This window comes from Podarcis liolepis, assembly GCF_965112155.1.
Source record: "Podarcis liolepis genome assembly, chromosome: 8".
Lineage (NCBI taxonomy): Eukaryota > Metazoa > Chordata > Lepidosauria > Squamata > Lacertidae > Podarcis > Podarcis liolepis.
Window position 1 is genome coordinate 22,864,421 of NC_139560.1, and position 18,121 is coordinate 22,882,541.

The following is an 18,121-nucleotide window of genomic DNA, read 5'->3' on the forward strand; positions in this document are numbered from 1 at the left end:
TTTGAGACTCTGATCAATCAACACACATGGGAACCTGGAAGGATAAATCTCAATTACTATATCCTCTCCTACCCACTAAAACCCAGCCCACAGTCAATCCTTTCACTTGAAATCATACTGTGAATGTTGCTTTATTATGGCCTGATGTGTTCACCAGCGGCACCACATGGTAGGAGGGAAGGTTGGCATGGCTACCGAATACTTGTTGGTTGAGGGATGGTTCAGAGTGGGTGACGGTTTCCAGTTTTCTGTTAACCCTGTTCTTTAAACAGCACGGCTGCACCTGCTAATTACACCCTGCTAATTACATCAGCTCAGAGCTCCCTCCCGTCTCCCTTTACACAGACACATATTACATCCTTGAGGGTCTCAGTGCAAAATACAGGGAAGTCCATTTACAGTGGGTCTAGCATGACAAAATTCGCCACAGTTCAGAAATAATAAATAAAGTACAAATGCAAACAATAGCAGCTTCCTCACAAGTAGCTTGTTTTATCTCACAAAGAGCAATGTAAGTTAACAGAAGACCAGATATTCAATGTGTCCCCCCTATCCCTATCCTCCTCTCTCAAAGCTCCATTCTCAGCAGGATTTCACCTACTTTCCCCCCTCCCAGCTTTCTGCTCTCACCAAAGGGTCCTAGGGATGGTGCAATACTCACCCCATGCAATTCCCCCACTCTAGGACTCTCCCCCAGACAGCAGTCTTCCCTTCTATATGCCTTTAAGCAGAAAGGGTCAAGCGCCTCTGCACTTTTATGGTTTCTCAATCCACTTTTGCTGCTCTGCCTCAGGAGCTGCAGTTATCACAATGCATAGATCTGTTTATGTTCACCCAGCTGGCCCAGCACATTCCAAATTTCCTAGGAATATTATCTTCACATTCCATGGCAATTCAGCACTGCTACATTGATGGAATGCGACCTTGAAGCCGAACTTGTGGCTTTCTGAGAAACTATGGGAGTCAAAGGTATCCACAATAATAAAAGCGATCATAAGTTACCAAAAGCAATAAATTCTGCTTTCTTAATAGCTAATAATAATAATAATAATAAGCTATTAAGAAAGCTGTTTAGGTCTCATCTCACCAAATATGTGGGCACTGTAATGCAGTGGTGAGAACTAAGTCCATTCAAAAACAGATGTGTGTTTATAAGGGGCCCTAGTGCAGCGGCAGGCAACCACGAAAGAGCCAGCACAAACAAAAGTGTTAATCTGATGCGAGATGTATTAGTTTAAATTCTTACTTTGGCAAAGGCTCTCTGGGTGGCCGAGGACAAGCCAGATTCACAACTAAGGGATGGATGGTACCACAGCACCCAATGAGACAGGATTCTAACAAACATTGCCCACAACCAAATTTAACATTCATTGTGCTGGCTCTTTTCCTGATTGGAAAGACATTAACTACTAGTTTGATCTGAACTTAGTGCTGAGAAGTATCATGCCAACTCACACTGTGTCATATTCAGCCAAAGCTGTGGATTCACATACATATTCATACTAGATGACAAGGCGTGATCACAGGAGCAGCACACTTGCACTGCAATTGACACGCTACCACACAGCTATCACACCTTTCATTGCTTCTCCTCTTAGGGGCTTACCTTCCTTCCTTTCTTTCTTTCTTTCTTTCTTTCTTTCTTTCTTGTTTCATATTAGAATGCCAAAATAAGTGCATATGCAGCTCATAGTTCATATACTCTCAGTATAAAAAGCATGTACAGTCCTCCTGCTCACCAGCATAATTGAAAGGAAACCATGACTCATCTCCATTTTGCAGAAGTAAAATGAAGCTGAGTCCAGTGTTTCTCCTGACATTTCTCTATAACTTTGGCAGATTATAATCCATGGCGTTTCAGATGTGTTTGTGGAAGGGGGGTTATTGGTTTATTTTTGGTTTTTTTGTTATGAATTGTGTGATCTCATTTTGTATATGTATGTTGTAAACAACCCTGTGATCTTTGAATGATAAAAAATATAAACCAAAAGAAATACATTAGCAGAAAAATGAATCCACCTAAGTACAGTGGTACCTCGGGTTACCGTATTTTTCGCCTTATAGGACGCACCGGACCATAGGACGCACCTAGGTTTTTTTTGGGGGGGGGGGAATCAAGAAAAAAAATAATATTTCCCCCCCAGGTTTGCGCAGCCATCCCCAAGCTAGAAGAGGGAGACGGAGCGCTCCGTCTCCCTCTTCTGCCTTCAGGGACAGCCTCTCTAGCCTCCGTAGGGCAGCGGCTTGCCCCGCTGTCCCCCGAGCTTGTGGGGCTGGCGATGGGGAGAAGCAAGCTTGCTTTCCCCCCCCCCCCGCCAGCCTCCAGACCAGGTACGGGAATAGCGGGGTGGCGGCGCTCCACCTCCCCGCTATCCCCCGAGCTTGTGGGGCTGGCGATGGGGAGAAGCAAGCTTGCTTCTCCCCACCGCCCGCCTCCAAACCAGGTCGGGGAATAGCGGGGTGGCGGCACTCCGCCTCCCCGCTATCCCCCGAGCTTGTGGGGCTGGCGGGGGGGGGGAAGCAAGCTTGCTTCTCCCCCCTGCCAGCCTCCAGATCAGGTCCGGGAATAGCGGGGTGGCGGTGCTCCGCCTCCCCACTATCCCCCAAGCTTGTGGGGCTGGCGGGGGGGGAAGCAAGCTTGCTTCTCCCCCCCGCCAGCCTCCAGATCAGGTCGGGGAATAGCGGGGTGGCGGCGCTCCGCCTCCCCACTGTCCCCCAAGCTTGTGGGCTGCAGGTTGCTGCCCGCAAGCCTTGCGAGCCCGCGGGACCTCCCACCGGGCTTGCAAGGCTTGCGGATAGGTTCCTGAAGCCTGGAGAGCGAGAGGGGTCGGTGCGCACCGACCCCTCTCGCTCTCCAGGCTTCAGCGAAAGCCTGCATTCTGCCCATAGGACGCACACACATTTCCCCTTCATTTTTGGAGGGGAAAAAGTGCGTCCTATAGGGCGAAAAATACGGTAAGTAGTTAATTCGCTCTGGAGGTCCGTACTTAACCTGAAACTGTTCTTAACCGGAAGCACCACTTTAGCTGATGGGGCCTCCTGATGCCGCCGCGCCGCCGGAGCACGATTTCTATTCTGATCCTGAAGCAAGGTTCTTAACCTGAGGCACTATTTCTGGATTAGCGGAGTCTGTAACCTGAAGCGTATGTAACCTGAGGTACCACTGTACAATCATAGGACAGATAAAAGAGCCACACATTATCCACCGTGGAATCCAAGAACATTTCTTATCCAGAAAAAACAGCAACATCTTACTTAATACCACACTAATAGCCAAACAGGAATGAATCCTTATTACGAGCAATGGTAGTGGCAATGAGTAGGGATTTAAGACACTCACACCGTAGTCATACGTGTAACATATAGGACTTGTGGCCCAATCCTAGCTGTGTTTACTCAGAAGGAAGTATCACTGAACCTACTTCAAAAGCAACACTTTGCATCTCTTCATTTAGGTGTGTCAGACGTTGGGGGCACCTAATTCTGCATTGAAAACTACAGGCAAGAACAAGGCACGTAGACCAAAATGATATAAAGCACTGAAATGTTTGTTCAGAGATATTAAGATCAAAGTGAAACAAATGTAAACAGTAATAATTTAGGGTTAACACTGCAATCTGAACTCTTCTGAAGCCAGCATAAACAAAAACTGAACTCTGTTTTGGATTCTATGTATTACAGCAAACAAAGAACAGAAAGGAGGACAGGAATACCTGAGATTAAACAGGCTGCTACAACTTTTTGCACAGAAAATGGCAAAACATGCTAGATATTCAGAGCAGCATGAAGTGGGTGGCTGTGATGGCCATAAAAACTGACATGGATAGTCAGCTAAGATTTTTTCCAGAACAACTTGGCTCATCCAGGAGCTGCACAACAGAATTTCCACACTGAGGCTAAGAAAGGAAATTAGGTAGGCTAAACTCAGAAGCGAAGTCGTCTGCTACTCCTGTTAGCTGTATTACACCTTCATTGCTACTGATAGTACTATTTATGGCTCGCTCACCTTGCAACTCTACAGCCATCCCCACCTGAGCAGAGACAGGTCTTTCACGCAATCCCTAATGTTGATGTTTTCCCTATTCCTTCTGATACAGGAAGAAAGCCAATGTGGTGGAATGACAATGACTTGTCAGACAATGACCTGGGAGAACAGGGTTCAAATCCCCACTCAGAAATGAAGTTCATTGGGTAGCCTTGAACTAGTTACTATCTCTCAGCCTAACCTCCCTCACAGGGTTGTTGTGAGGATAAAATGGAAAGGGGATATATGTCACCTTGAGCTCCTTGAAGGAAAAGCTGGTATATAAATTTCACAAATAAAAGAACAGAATTTGGTTCCCTGCCTCCCAAGCCTGACCAGAAAATTTCAGGTCTTAAAATTCTCAGTTCTGAAGTCTTAATTGCCAAGCTTCTTAAACAAATTATCACACTCTTCCTCAAATAGGTGAATAGTAAACAGTGCCCAGTCCTAAGCAGGTTCTAGGCAGGCAACAAAAGAGTTGTCTGGCACCTGAAAGATTACCAAGTTCATTGTGGCCCATGAAAATTTATGCTGCCGTAACTTAAAGTGCCACAAAACTCTTGTTAGTTTAGGAAAAACAGGAGTTTTGTGTCACCTTAGCTTATTGTAGCATAAACTTTCATGGGCTACAGTGAGCTTGTTAAGTGTCAAAGGATTAAAAATAAAGAAATAAATCTGTTGTCTCTGATGCTGCTTAAAAGCTACACTCAGTTGCCTAGCTACTGGTTCCCTGTGGAACAATATTACCACCCACATTCATGGTTACTTCCTGTTATATACATATCTTATCTGTATAAGACGATGGAGCCGAATGGGGAGGGTTAAAAATTAAAATGAAATTCTCGCATGCCACTTTTACCACCAGCTGTCTTAGCTGCTAAGCACAAGATCCCTGCAGCCCACCTCGCCTCTCCCACAGGGATCCGGAGAAGGGAGGAGGGGCGGGGGCGGGAAGAGACGTGACACTGACTCAGCCAGCAACTGGGACTTACCCGAAGGCTGCGCCGGGACACGCTGCCGGGTTTGTGTACACGCCGAGATGACTTTGCCTCCACGCTGCTGGGCAGCCGCTGATCACGCGCAGCCGCCGCGCGCCCATTGGCCAGGGCCTCACACACCTTTGCAGGCGATTGGCCGCGCCTGGCGCCCGCCTTTGCTCGCGCTGCGCTGGGGAGCCGCCACCTGAATGGGGAGCTGCCTGCGAACAAAAAGAGGAAAATAAAGACAGCGGCAGGCAGAGAACGCCCGGGGCGGGGAGGGAACTTGTCAACAGCTGCAGCCTCGCTGGTTCAGCATCAGGGCTGCAGCCTCACAGGGCGGTGGGGGAGAGAGAGGCGCCTTCCATCGGGGGTCATGCTGAATTTTGGAGTGTCTCCTTTCCAGCTTGCTGTAAGTAGATCGATCCGTCCATTGCAAGAGTCATTTGGAGCGGTGGAGTGGATTGGGGGGCGGGGACCAAGCTTCCAGCTGGGAAAAAGTGCTTTTGGCGGAGAAGGGAAAGATGCGATTTCTGTTAAGAGATGGAAAAAGAGTATTTGTTCAAAAGGGCAACGCAGAGAGAGATCCGGCCAGCTTGAGGTGTGTCTCGGTCAGAGGCTTTTAAGAAGCGAAAGACCTGTTGGGGAGGAAGGAAATGGGGCTTTTTTTTTTTTGCAAGGGTGTGTGTGTTGTGAAAACGAATATTTGGTTGATAAATGGGTGTGTGCAGCGAGGTGTAAGGACTGGGGTGCAGTGCATAAATGTTGCGACGCAACACAATTGGATTATATACATTTGAGTTTGAAAGGGGCTTTCTTTGGGGGGGGGCGATGCTCTTGGAAACTGCCTGAAAGGGGGGGGAGTATGGCTATAGGGGAGCATCAAGTGCGGCCCTCTTCGAGGGGGAACATTTTGGTATGTGGCCTGATTCTCTGGTGAGAATCCTGTATTGCAGCAGGGGGTTGGACTAGATGACCCTGGGGTCCCTTCCAACTCTGTGAAAGGCAACTCTTAAAAGTGATTTGAGTGAAAAGGCTAAAGCGGGCGGGGGAGGGGAGAGATTGAAAAAGGCTTAAAGGCTGCAGAGGAAGGACTACTATTGTGGAATTACCCGGGAAATAAGAGATCGGAAAGGAAGCTGGTAGAAAGTAACCCCGCGTGTGGAGAGAGATGAGGGAAGTCGGGAAATGAAGAGGCGGCATGTGGCGGCGGAGGCAGGCAGGCAGCTCGCTTAGAGAGCCCCAATGCGAGGAAGGGACGAAGCAAACAAACGAACAGGGCGTGAGTGAGACCCAATGTGTGGGTGACGGGGGGGGCTCGGTGAAGCGGTTTGGGGGGCCGCCAGGACTTGGGTGGGTGGCGGCGGCGCTGAGGGGGCGAGCCCGGCCCCGGGGTGGGTCATGGTATGACTGGAGGAAAGCGGGAAGAGGCCGGGCGAGGGCGAGCCGCATTCCCTGAGCGGGCGAGGCGGGCCTTCCAGAATAAAATAAGGGCGCCGACCGCTCGCCCCACATTCCTCCGGGCGAGGCTCCCGCTTGGCGGTGTGCATTCACCCCTTTCCTTCCGCCTCATTCTCTAGCAGAGGAGCCTGGGCGGGAACTTCTCCCCCCCCCCCATTTGCAGGCGGAAGCCGCTTTCTGTCCCCAGCAAAGCGCGTTGGATTCGGGGGCGCCCCACTAGGGTAGCGCTGCAGCCTCGAGGGCTTGGCTTTTCTGTGTGTGCGCGGCTTCCTGACGCCCATCACGTTCCAGGAGGAGGAAGCAAACATTCGCCCGGCTGCTGGTGCCTTTGGGGGAGCGGGCCAGGCCTGCCCAAACCCACGCACAGGAAACAGGGGGGTGGGGGGCCTCCCAGAAAAAAATGTGCGTTTACAGAAGCCTCATGAGCCGGTGGGGTGGAAGGGTTGGGGCGCTGAGTTCAAGGCTCGCCCCCGCGCTGGAGATACAAGTGGACGAGCATCATCAGCTTTTCCCAGCAGCAGCAGGCGAGATCTCTTCCGGCACGCACAGATGCTCGCCTCTGCTCCTTTCGCCTCCAGGCGTAGGAGGGGGAGAGTGGGCGGGGCCTGCGAGAGCTCGCATTCTAGAACGCGCGGCAAGGAAGTAGGGGAAAGGTCGCCGAGCGGCAATTCCCAGTCCTCGTTCCCCGAGCGCCGAGCAGCAGCCGCTGATCACGCTTTGTTCACATGTCCCCGCCCACTGAGCCTACACTCTCTCTCGGGGGGGGGGTGTTAGCGACCGGCCAATCGTCTCCCGCGGCGCCCGACCATGGCGGCCAATGGGCGGCGGGCAGGGCGGTCCTTCGCGAAGCTAGTGCGTGCTGTTTGGAATCGGCGGGCGGGCGGGCTGTGTGAGTCACCGGCGGAGGCTCTCTGAGGTGAACGTGGCTCGGCTCCAAGATCCGGCTGCCGGCGAGGATCTCCCTGCCCCCGCCTTCCTTAGGCCTTGTAGTCGCCGAGCGGCGGCGGCAGATGTAGCCATTCCCTTTCGGCCCTCTGCGCCTATATGCCGGTCTTGCAGCGCGCGCTTCGAGGCGTGCCTTATGGTGCAGGGGTTGCCGCCGAAAACAGGCATTGGCGGGTTGGCCAACTTCATGGGAAAGAAATCTTATGCACGGGGCTCTAATAAAGGCGGGTAAAAAGTGTTGCACATAAATTCAAAACGCATCCTTCAGATCTCTGGCTGGGCGCAACGGAAAAGTGCTTTTTCCGCACGCAGGAAACGAGCAAGGAATTGGAGGGGTGGGGTGGGTTTTTTTTGGGGGGGGAGCAAGTTGTCCACAGGAATCCCTAAGCCACAACGTAAGGGTCCTCGCCTGGACCACCTCAGGATAGCCAAGCTGAAGCCCTACAGAAACAGGACTTGGTTTTAATTCCCCATGTGTAGGCCACACGTTTTGAGAGAAGCGCATGTCCCTTGTGTTAGTAATGGAATGGTTTAGCACAAAGCAAATATTTAAAAACACAAGGCTGTGTCCCTAGCTTGTCTAAAACACAATAGGAGCAATAAAGGAACCTTTAAGGTTGAAGTCAGTGCATGTTTGCCTGGGGGTATGTGCCACCAAACTCCCGTGACAAATGACTTTCTGAGCATGCTTGTATAGGATTGTGCTTTGGAATAGCAAAGGCACACCATAAAAATAATGAAATAGGAGTGCAGTAGTGAGTATCCCTGTCACGCAGGAGACTAAGGTTCGGTTCCCTGATGGGAAAACTGTCAGTTTTTGAAACTTGTTTTAACACTTGAGATTGCTTGGTTGCTGGGGCATGAGACTCTTAATCTCAGGGTCCTTGGTTCATGCCCCATGTTGGGTGCAGGAGGTTGGAACTAGATTATGCTTGTGGTCCCTTCCAACTACAGTTCTGGGAAAACTGCATAGGACATCACATAGGTGTCTATAGAATGATCTGGGAAACATTTTAAGTGTTTCTACATAACCTTGCAGACTGATCTGAATCCGATTGGACTGAAGTACTTTGACATAAACTGCTTTGATCTAATGAGATACATTGGTTTAACTATAACCATTTAAGCTTAATTGTTTTGTGGACTGAGTTTCATTGAGGTCAATAAGATTTCATTACCCTTGGCTGGTTACAGTTTTCATGGTATCCAACCTAGGAATAAATAATCCATTCAAAGGAGGGGTATAGGAAAAAGGAGAGGTTCTTAAAAACACTGGAGTTGCTACATATAATCTGGTTTTTTTATATATTTGATGAACATATAAGCTTATATTCACTGTTTGATACTGAAAAGCATCCTCTCTTTTTCATAGCAGGAAGGAATGGAGGTGATAACTGAAAAGCGGCACATTAGGAGTGATTTTGAAGCAGTAGAAGCTTTAATGTCCATGAGCTGCAGTTGGAAATCGGACTTCAAGAAGTACGTTGAACTGAGACCAATAACACCAGCATCAGATACATCTGAAGAAATTGAGGACAACCTGCTACCTGCTACTGACTTTCAAATATCAGCCTTTGTAAGCTTTATTCAATTATTACAAATTTGTTATTTACAGCTAAGTCCTATGCATGTTCCTTCAGAAGGAAATTTACTCCATTTATTGGCACTTGCTCTGAAGTAAGCATGTGTAGAATTGCATCCTGAAGTTCATAGATCATGCTAATTAGTTGTGCTGAGTAGAGAGCTAATTGCACCATGTTTTTATTCTTCCAGTGCTTGACTCCGCCCTACAGCCCTTCTGACCTTGAAATGGCTCAGGCAGTCCATCCCATTGCACCAGCGCCACCTGCCGTAAAGAGCAAGTCACTTGTTGACGCTTCTGAGCAGGGCGCTCCAGCAGCTTTTAAGAAGACTGAAAAAGTTTCAGAATCGAGAGTGCTGAAAGCACAGGCGACAAGTGTCATTCGCCATACAGCCGATGCTCAGCTTTGCAGTCACAGAACCTGTCCAGCAAGAACAGACAGCATTTTGAGGTGTCGGGATGATTACACAAGGGAAGCAAGGCAAGAAGGCAATGCAAAAGCAAAACAAAATCCATCTTGTGAAAACGTGTCACTGGCTGCTACAGTGTCTGAAGATAAGCGGCCCGATGTGAAAGAAGAAAAACATTCAGCGTTGGCAGTCAGTCCAGTGCCTTTCATGCAGACCACACTCAGTAGTCCTCTGCCTATGCCTGGTTCAGCACAACGCTCTTCCCTGGTAGTTCCCACATCTCCTGTGCAAGCAGGGGGAGTCGCTCCTGTGCCATTAGTTTGCCAGATGGTTCCGCTGTCTGCTAACAACTCTGTTGTGACAGCAGTAGTACCCAACACTCCCGGCAGTCAGTTGTCACCAAACCTTTGTCAGCCTATGGTGTTCATGGGAGCCCAAGTTCCCAAAGGAGCTGTTATGTTTGTTGTCCCACAGACTGTTGTTCAGAATCCAAAAACACCTGTGATCAGTCCCAATGGCACCAGGCTCTCACCTATCGCTCCTGCTCCAGGTTTTGCTCCTGCTGCAACAAAGATCACTCCATCCATTGACTCTTTAAGAATAAGAAGCCATGTGTGCAGCTATCCAGGATGTGGAAAAACATATTTCAAGAGTTCCCATTTGAAAGCACATGTTAGAACACACACAGGTAAATTTTGCTTGAGAAGTTGGAAATTGTTTTGTTTGTGTGTGTCTGCATGTCATTCAAGTAATACTGAGGTTTCTCCTTTACTGAGTTTTGTATTGTGGAAAACATAACGGGAAACCCAAAGTTTTCCTCAACATTATTTCACTTGCATAGGAATTTTTCACTAATAGTGCCGTTCTATGCATATTGAGTTTAGTGGGCTATTTCTCCCTGATATATATGTATAGGACTGCAATCTTAACAAAGGCTATTGCATTTTTATCTCACTGCTGAGGTCTAAGCTTATGTTTCATCCTGTCACTGTTTTGCTGTTTTAGAATGGCTAGTGAATCTAATAGTGGTACAGTACAGCTAAATACAGTAAAAGAGAGGTATTATGTAATTATTCACAAATGCAATCATGCCCACACATTTCTGTAATATTTTGGAGCCTGGCAATTTCCAGATCCAACATTTTGCATAATCACACTTCCATGAAGGTAGGTTTTGAGACCTCAGATTAATTGTGTAAATTTAACCTTACCGCAATATAAAACTAATGCTTTCTTTGATGGTTTGAATGCCCATCTTCAATACTAGTTGTCTGCCCATGTACTTTGGATAATATCGTTGATGGTCTAGGGATTCCTCTAGGTTTGTGATTGGAAGTCTGAAAGCTTAATTTGAAGTCTGCTTTTTAGAAAATGGCTGTACAGGTTGTGAAATTACAAAGACAGCGATTCTATAAGGTTTTGTCCGGTCTGTGTTGACAGCGCAGATGAGGATTTTTCTTAGAATACTTCTTGTTCTGTTTCTTGAAAATGGGTGCAAGAAAAACTGTATATTCTGTTGGTAAATAAATGCTCTGTTTCTACCATTTTGTATTTTAGGAGAGAAGCCATTCAGCTGTAGTTGGAAGGGCTGTGATAGGAGATTTGCACGTTCCGATGAACTGTCTCGCCATCGCAGAACACACACAGGAGAGAAAAAATTTGCCTGTCCAATGTGTAATCGACGATTCATGAGGAGTGACCACTTAACAAAGCATGCACGTCGCCACTTGTCAGCCAAAAAGTTACCAAACTGGCAGATGGAAGTGAGCAAATTAAATGATATTATTGTACCTCCTGCTTCTGATCTTGCACAGTGAAATAACACAAACTGACAATACTGTTAACTAACTACTGTCACTGTGGTTGGAGGTTCACGGTGACACAAACAGCTTGCAAAATGTCTGTGGTTCTGCACTGTCATCCTTTGATGGTGCAAGAACAGACGGAGAGGCAATGGCTGGCTGTACTTCTGAGCGCAGCAGTGACCAGAAGGGCTGGAGGTTTCCTCTGTACTTGGAGAAGTGGAAGTGTCAATGCCAGCACAAGAATGTGGTTTTAAACATGTGGAAAACTATTCAGCTGCTCAATGCATCAGCTAGATTTAAGCCAGAGTTATGCAGGGATTCTGAAGAGGTGTAAACAAAATACATAAGAATACCAGTTTATGATATGGAATCGGGGACGACCTGTTTATAGCAGAGTGCTGTAATTTCCTTTTGGTTTATTCTCTGAGGCCCAATTATGAAAGATGATGGAATTCCGCTTGTGTACCTCCAAATCTTAGCATATAAACTATAGCTGTTCCAAACAACTGTTAAGCATAGACTTGAGTGAGAGATGCCATATGGTTCCAGTTGATCTATTCAATTATTACTACAAGCAAGTCCAATAGTATTTTTACTATACCCTTAGAAAACAACATGATTAGTACCATTAGCTGTACCAGCATCTTTGAATATTTCTGCCTTTAAGTTGTGTATTGTTTCCTGTATACCTATACAGTTCTATACCACTGAATTTTTCAAAACCTTGATACAGTGCACTTTGTTTAAAATATAATCCTTAAAGAGTAAACTACGCAGCTTGTATTCAGAAGGAAGGACAAAGGTTGTATGGTATGCTACTTTCTGAAAAGTTACTCTGGAGGATAGTTTATGATAGAAGTATATAAGTTGCTTTTATATATTGAAGGTATAGTTTAAAATTGATTAAAATCAGTAAAATGGGGGTTGTGTAGGAAATGGAGAGAGTAAAGACGCCAGCCCCAAATGCCAGGATTATCGAGGCATTTTTTCTGCTTTATATTGTACCATACTGAAGAAAAGTGAACTATTGGAGAATGGTGTAATATCTATTTTGTGACTACTTAAATTTTTTTGCACAATATTTCTTATAATGTACTTTATACCTTGTTTACAATAAAGATACAGTTTTCTTTAATATAAAATGTGTGTGTTCTCACTTAATTTTCCAAGCAAATGAAAAAATTAACATTAAAACCTAAATGCAACACTCATTAAAACATATGTGGCATTTTCTAAAGGCAGTGAACTTACAATTTGCTCCCACCCCCACAATCATGCAGTATATAAATGTTACGATTCCCCCCCCCCTTAAGATTATCTAGAGCAGTGTTTCCCAAACTCGAGTCTCCAGCTCCTTTTGGACTACAATTCCCACCATCCCTGACCGCTGGTCTTGCTAGCTAGCAATGATGGGAGTTGTAGTCCAAAAACAGCTAGACACCCAAGTTTAGGAAACACTGATCTAGGGCATGGTACTGTGCATCAAAATTTGTTAGTCCATATATGTTCCCTTCAGTAAGTGCCTGTAAACATAAACCCTGAGTCTTAAAAATGTTATATATTCACATCCATACCATGGACCCCAACATGGAAAATCTTATTTGCAGCATGGTTGATTAAGCCTGCCTGATTAAAGCAGGTACCTCTATGACACTCCTCCCACCCCCACCTTTGCAGGTCCCTTTAAATTTTGATTTGTTGAAAAAACAAGGGGGAAATCCATATTTCATATTTCTGATTCCTGGAGTGGGAGGTTGTCCCTTGCTCTTTCTTACGTTAAAATAAAAGCTTCATGATGTGTATTCTTGCTTGTAAATTTTTTAAAAGAACATTAGCAGCTTCACACTGGCCAGCAGGCCTGTGCTGAGGGGAAAGGCAGCTGGGTACACTTGCCCTGGGCCTCGGAGGGCTAGGCTGGTCAGTGGGGGTGCCTGCCAGACTTATGCTGTCATGCCAAGAAACCCCGTGCCTCCCAGATGCCCTTGGGCTTCAGATAAGCTATGCAGAGGCCTACTAGCCAGCTTAGCTTTATTATGCTTGTGTTTGTCCTTCAATAGGCATTTCAAGGTGACTGCAGAGATCTGAAGTGCTCTGGATGGATCTTTCCAAGCTAAACAGCATATTTTTAAAAAAATAAATGTTAAATGAACCCTTTAGTTTCTAAAAATAAAATACTGCTGCACTACTTTAGCATCATATCAGCATAAGCAGCATCATGAATTCAGAGCTCTTAAGTGTTCCACAGACCATGTTCTGGACATCCTTACCTCTTTCAAAGCCCATGGGCCTAAAGAAACAGGCAGGACACCATAGAGATAGAGAGTACATTGGTACCTAAGGTTAAGAACTTAATTCGTTCTGGAGGTCCGTTCTTAACCTGAAACTGTTCTTAACCTGAAGCACCACTTTAGCTAATGGGGCCTCCCGCTGCCCCCGTGCGATTTCTGTTCTCATTCTGAGGTAAAGTTCTTAACCTGAGGTACTATTTCTGGGTTAGTGGAGTCTGTAACCTGAAGCGTCTGTAACCTGAGGTACCACTGTACAGAAATAAAGCAACACAATTTGTCCCCATATGGGACGCCTGCATATTCCTGCATTACAGACTAGATTCACGATAATCTGTGAGGGCTCTGATTTGACTTAGGCCAAAATACAAGAGCTGCATCACACCTCAATAAAATCATGACCCCCATCACCACATCATACAATGGTACCTCAGATTAAGTACTTAATTCGTTCCGGAGGTCCGTACTTAACCTGAAACTGTTCTTAACCTGAAGCACCACTTCAGCTAATGGGGCCTCCTGCTGCTGCTGCGCCGCTGGAGGACAATTTCTGTTCTCATCCTGAAGCAAAGTTCTTAACCCGAGGTACTATTTCTGGGTTAGCGGAGTCTGTAACCTGAAGCGTATGAAACCTGAAGCGTATGTAACACGAGGTACCACTGTACCACTGTTTAGCACCTTTTAAAAACCAGACTTATTTAATATCTCAGCAGTCACAGGACTGGCCCAATGCATGTAGTCAGATACACTCTGGACAGGAAGAGGGTGAGTGGAGAATTTTAACCACCATTCTCTTATCACATAAATCTGACATCAGGAATCACAAGATGGAGAAGCCAGTAGGAGAACACTTCAGTCTCCCAGGACATTCAATACAGGATCTCAAATCAGCTGTCTTATTACAAAAGAATTTCAGAAACAGACATGAAAGAGAAGTTGCTGAATTACAACTTATCACTAAACTGAAAACTATGGAAAGACCTGGTCTTAATAGAGACTGGATTCCTGTCTCATTACATATGCTAATCATCTGCATACTATCCCTTGCTTTTTCCTGTAGAACTAATTGCAGTCGTTAACAGTCGTCAACAGGTTTACCATACCCATTGAGTCAATTGCCCATCTACTACTACCCTCCTGAGAAAAACCCCACCCTCCCACTATATATAAGGGTCTGGTGACTTTTGTTTCAGTGTATCTGAAGAAGTGTGCATGCAGACGAAAGCTTATACCAAAAACAAACTTAGTTGGTCTCTAAGGTGCTACTGGACAATTTTTTTTTATAAAATATATTTCTCTTATCACCTGTTGGTGTTCATTAGTATCATCTGCCCTCATAAATTGGCTTGGGGGGATTGTTCTCAGCTGATATGGCTGGTGGATCTGGTGGACCTGTGGAATGCAAATATGACCCAGGTGATTCACATGATTGCTGCTGAACACACACTCATTTCCCTACGAATTGAGATGGTTCTGTGGTATACAGCTTGAATGCAATGAAGCGCTAGTACTGTACTTGTTCATTATTGAGCCTACTCAATGGGCTACAGAAAGAAGAGCTTCTTTGCTACCTCCATTACATCTTCTGTATGCCATCCAGCTCAGCTTTTCCATTTGTTTTGAAGCCTTTTGTATGATGGCCAAAATGAGGCACTGGATTCTTTGCCTGCTGTGACTCATGCACAAGGCGTTTTGAAGATATCTGTTAGGACCTGGGCTCCATTCTTGCAGCAGCCTAGCATTGAGAGACACCCGGAACTCTGTCTGGTTCAATTTTGTTAGATTAGTTTCAGTAGGTACCGCTTGAGGATTTGGACTGGAGCCACTTGAGTGTCTGACCTTTGACCTTTCCATACAGCATTCAGAAAAAAGTTGCATAGGCAGTAAAATTTGGCTTAGTTGCAGTTGTGGTATAGGAAATCTGGCCCAGCCGCACGGCCTGCCAACTCATTTACAAGTCCAATTCAAAATGCTGCTTTAAAAGCAGCCAAGGCTTGGGACCACAATACCTCAGGCATTAACTTTCATTATATTAACCTACGTGGACCGTAATTTGAGACCCTCCAAGTGAAGTCTCCATAAGATGGTAGCAAGAGAATGGGCCCTTTTGAGTGGCAGCCTCTGCCTGCTACCAGCACTAATTTTTTTTATGCTGGGTGAAAATGTTTCTATTCTCCCAGGCACCTGGATATTAATTGTTGTGTACCTTGTGGCCATTTTAATTACATCTGGGTGTTCAACCTGATGTTGTGTGGAGGAAAAGTATTTGTTTTCTAATTTATTATGGTGGATAAACACTTCGTGTGCTATTGTTTTTAACGGATGCTTATTAATTGTATTACTGTGTATTTTATTGTCACTTGAGACTTTTTTTGGTGGAAAGCAATAAACAAACTGGAATGAAAAACAAGAAGAAACTCCATGCAAAAAGTCAAAAGCCCTTGCACCTCCCAAATTAATTTCATAATCATAAGATTCTGTATCTCGCTCAAATCGCTTGGTTCGAGGCAGCGATCACATTCTCAAACATCGCCATGAGGTCCTTCTGGAACCAGGTTGCTGTCCTGCTTCTAAATTAGGTAAGTGTTCGAAACATCCAAAACATAAGCACATTGCCAAACTGAAAGGCTCCGTGATCAAATGGGTCAGCCAGCCCTTAGGGCTATTTTTAAACAGTACAGACATGTTGACATACAACACTAAGAAGTGTAAATATCTTTCATTGGTAGTCCTGCATTTAAAGTGACTAGGAGGTTCATAGGTCACAGGAATGGGCAAGTGACCCAGCCGGTTATGCGATTCTGCTATAACATTGCACTTCTTAGAACTGACCTTTAGTATTCATAGCATACATTCTCGACTGGTAGAAGATGCCTTTCCTTTCCCTCTAACTCTAAAGTATTTTTCTCTAGTCCTGTTATGTTTTAAATGTTCTGTGTTCCTCCCAAATCTGTAGGCGTAAGTGTCAGCTCCCTGGGGTCCTGTGTGCCTGAGCACCCACAAAATTTCCCATGAAGGGGCTGGGCACCCACAAATTTTGGCGCCAGGGCCATGCACGCTGCATGGCACCCATGGCCCCGGGAACCCATGGTTGCAGGGCCAAGTTGGCATTCCTGTCTGTAGAGATACCCTGGCAAGGGATAGGTCAACTTCTACATTTTAGGGCCTAACTACACCTGCAAGATATTCATGGTTTGATCTCCTGATTCATTTTTTTTAACATATTTTTTATTTTTACACAGGAAGCTGTCTTTTACAAAGTCAGGCCACTGGTCTTTTCATCACCAGGTAATCTCGGAGGAATATTTCCATAATAACAAATAAAACCATGGGTTTTATTTCTATTAGCCCAAGGACTTTTGACTGTGCAATGGAACTTCCTCTCTGTGTATGTACCCGCTAAACCCCTTCTGGGAGTTTCTCTAATCCTGCAGAGCAGATTTCAGAAAGGGCCAGGGGTGCAAGGGAGAGGAGGGGGAGGGGAAGTTCTGTTGTGCAGCTGGAAGTCCTTGCATTAGTGGAACTACAAGAAAGAAGATTCCACCTAAACACTAGGAAGAACTTCCTGACAGTAAGAGCTGTTCGACAGTGGAATTTTCTGCCAAGGAGTGTGGTGGAGTCTCCTTCTTTGGAGGTCTTTAAGCAGAGGCTTGACAACCATATGTCAGGAGTGCTCTGATGGTGTTTCCTGCTTGGCAGGGGGTTGGACTCGATGGCCCTTGTGGTCTATCCCAACTCTATGATTCTACTTCATTGGATTTTGCCCCATAACATTTAAAATCACACAACACAATTAAAACATCCAGCAATAAAATATAGCTCAGTTGGTAGAACATGAGACTCTTAATCTCAGGGTCATGGTTTTGAGCTCCACACTGAGCAAAATATGCCTGCATTGCAGGGGGTTGGACTAAATGACCCTCATAGTCCCTTCCAACTGTACAATTCTATTGTAGAGTTGTTGTACTATAACCGTTCTGGACAGCAATAATGTTGCAGCATTGGGCAACCATCACAGAACAACTAGTAAAACAGAATAAATCAATCAATAATGCACTGCTACTGCATCAAAAACCTGTTGCAGACGACACCTGCAATAAAACACCAGTCTACTGGGGTCTTCCTGTATGATTTTGCTGTATGTTTTTGTGAGGCTCTACAATCAGTCCCTGATACTCCCTGCTGCTTGTATACAGTAAGTTTGCAATTTATGTGGGGGTTATGTTCCTTGGATTACACCCATAGCCTGGACTTCTCTGCAACCCTTCCCATCTGCAGGGAGGTGGGACCAATTCAGGTGGTCTGCCCCTGCCACTTAATGGATCCAAATAGTTTCCAAAGAGTGGTAGGGGATGTTTTATCCCATGTTGATGGCCTTTCAGCTGATTCCTTGGTGGCCCGCTGGAATGTGGAGTTAACCAGGGCTATTGACTGTCTGGCGCCCTCTCTGATTGCATGGAGCCTGGGCAGCCCCATGGTTTTCCCTGGAGCTGAGGGCGATGAAACAATCGCTGAGACGGCTAGAGCGCCAGTGACGAAAAACTCATTCTGAATCTGACCAGACACAGGTTAGAGCTCAACGTCGAGCCTACCAAGTGGCATTGGCGACGGCGAAGAGGGCCTTCCTCACCA

The 18,121-nt window shown here is 46.0% G+C and overlaps 1 protein-coding gene and 1 long non-coding RNA gene across 5 annotated transcripts in view; both read left to right on the forward strand.

The window, feature by feature from the left end:
• LOC310713227 overlaps positions 1-18,121 on the forward strand; it is a 96,696-nt gene that overhangs the window by 70,618 nt on the left and 7,957 nt on the right. The window lies entirely within an intron of this gene.
• Positions 5,185-12,346, forward strand: KLF10 (KLF transcription factor 10). Of its 4 annotated transcripts, none has more exons than XM_083516841.1 (4): positions 5,185-5,413; positions 8,780-8,983; positions 9,181-10,087; positions 10,957-12,346. In XM_083516841.1, exons 1-4 carry the CDS (start codon positions 5,378-5,380, stop codon positions 11,214-11,216), a joined length of 1,407 nt encoding a protein of 468 aa, XP_083372967.1. In that variant the 5' UTR covers positions 5,185-5,377; the 3' UTR covers positions 11,217-12,346. The 4 variants fall into 4 exon arrangements, with proteins under 4 accessions (XP_083372967.1, XP_083372968.1, XP_083372970.1 ...); XM_083516842.1 differs by having other exon boundaries at positions 5,210-5,413; positions 8,783-8,983; XM_083516844.1 differs by lacking the exon at positions 5,185-5,413 and adding an exon at positions 5,452-5,602 and having other exon boundaries at positions 8,783-8,983.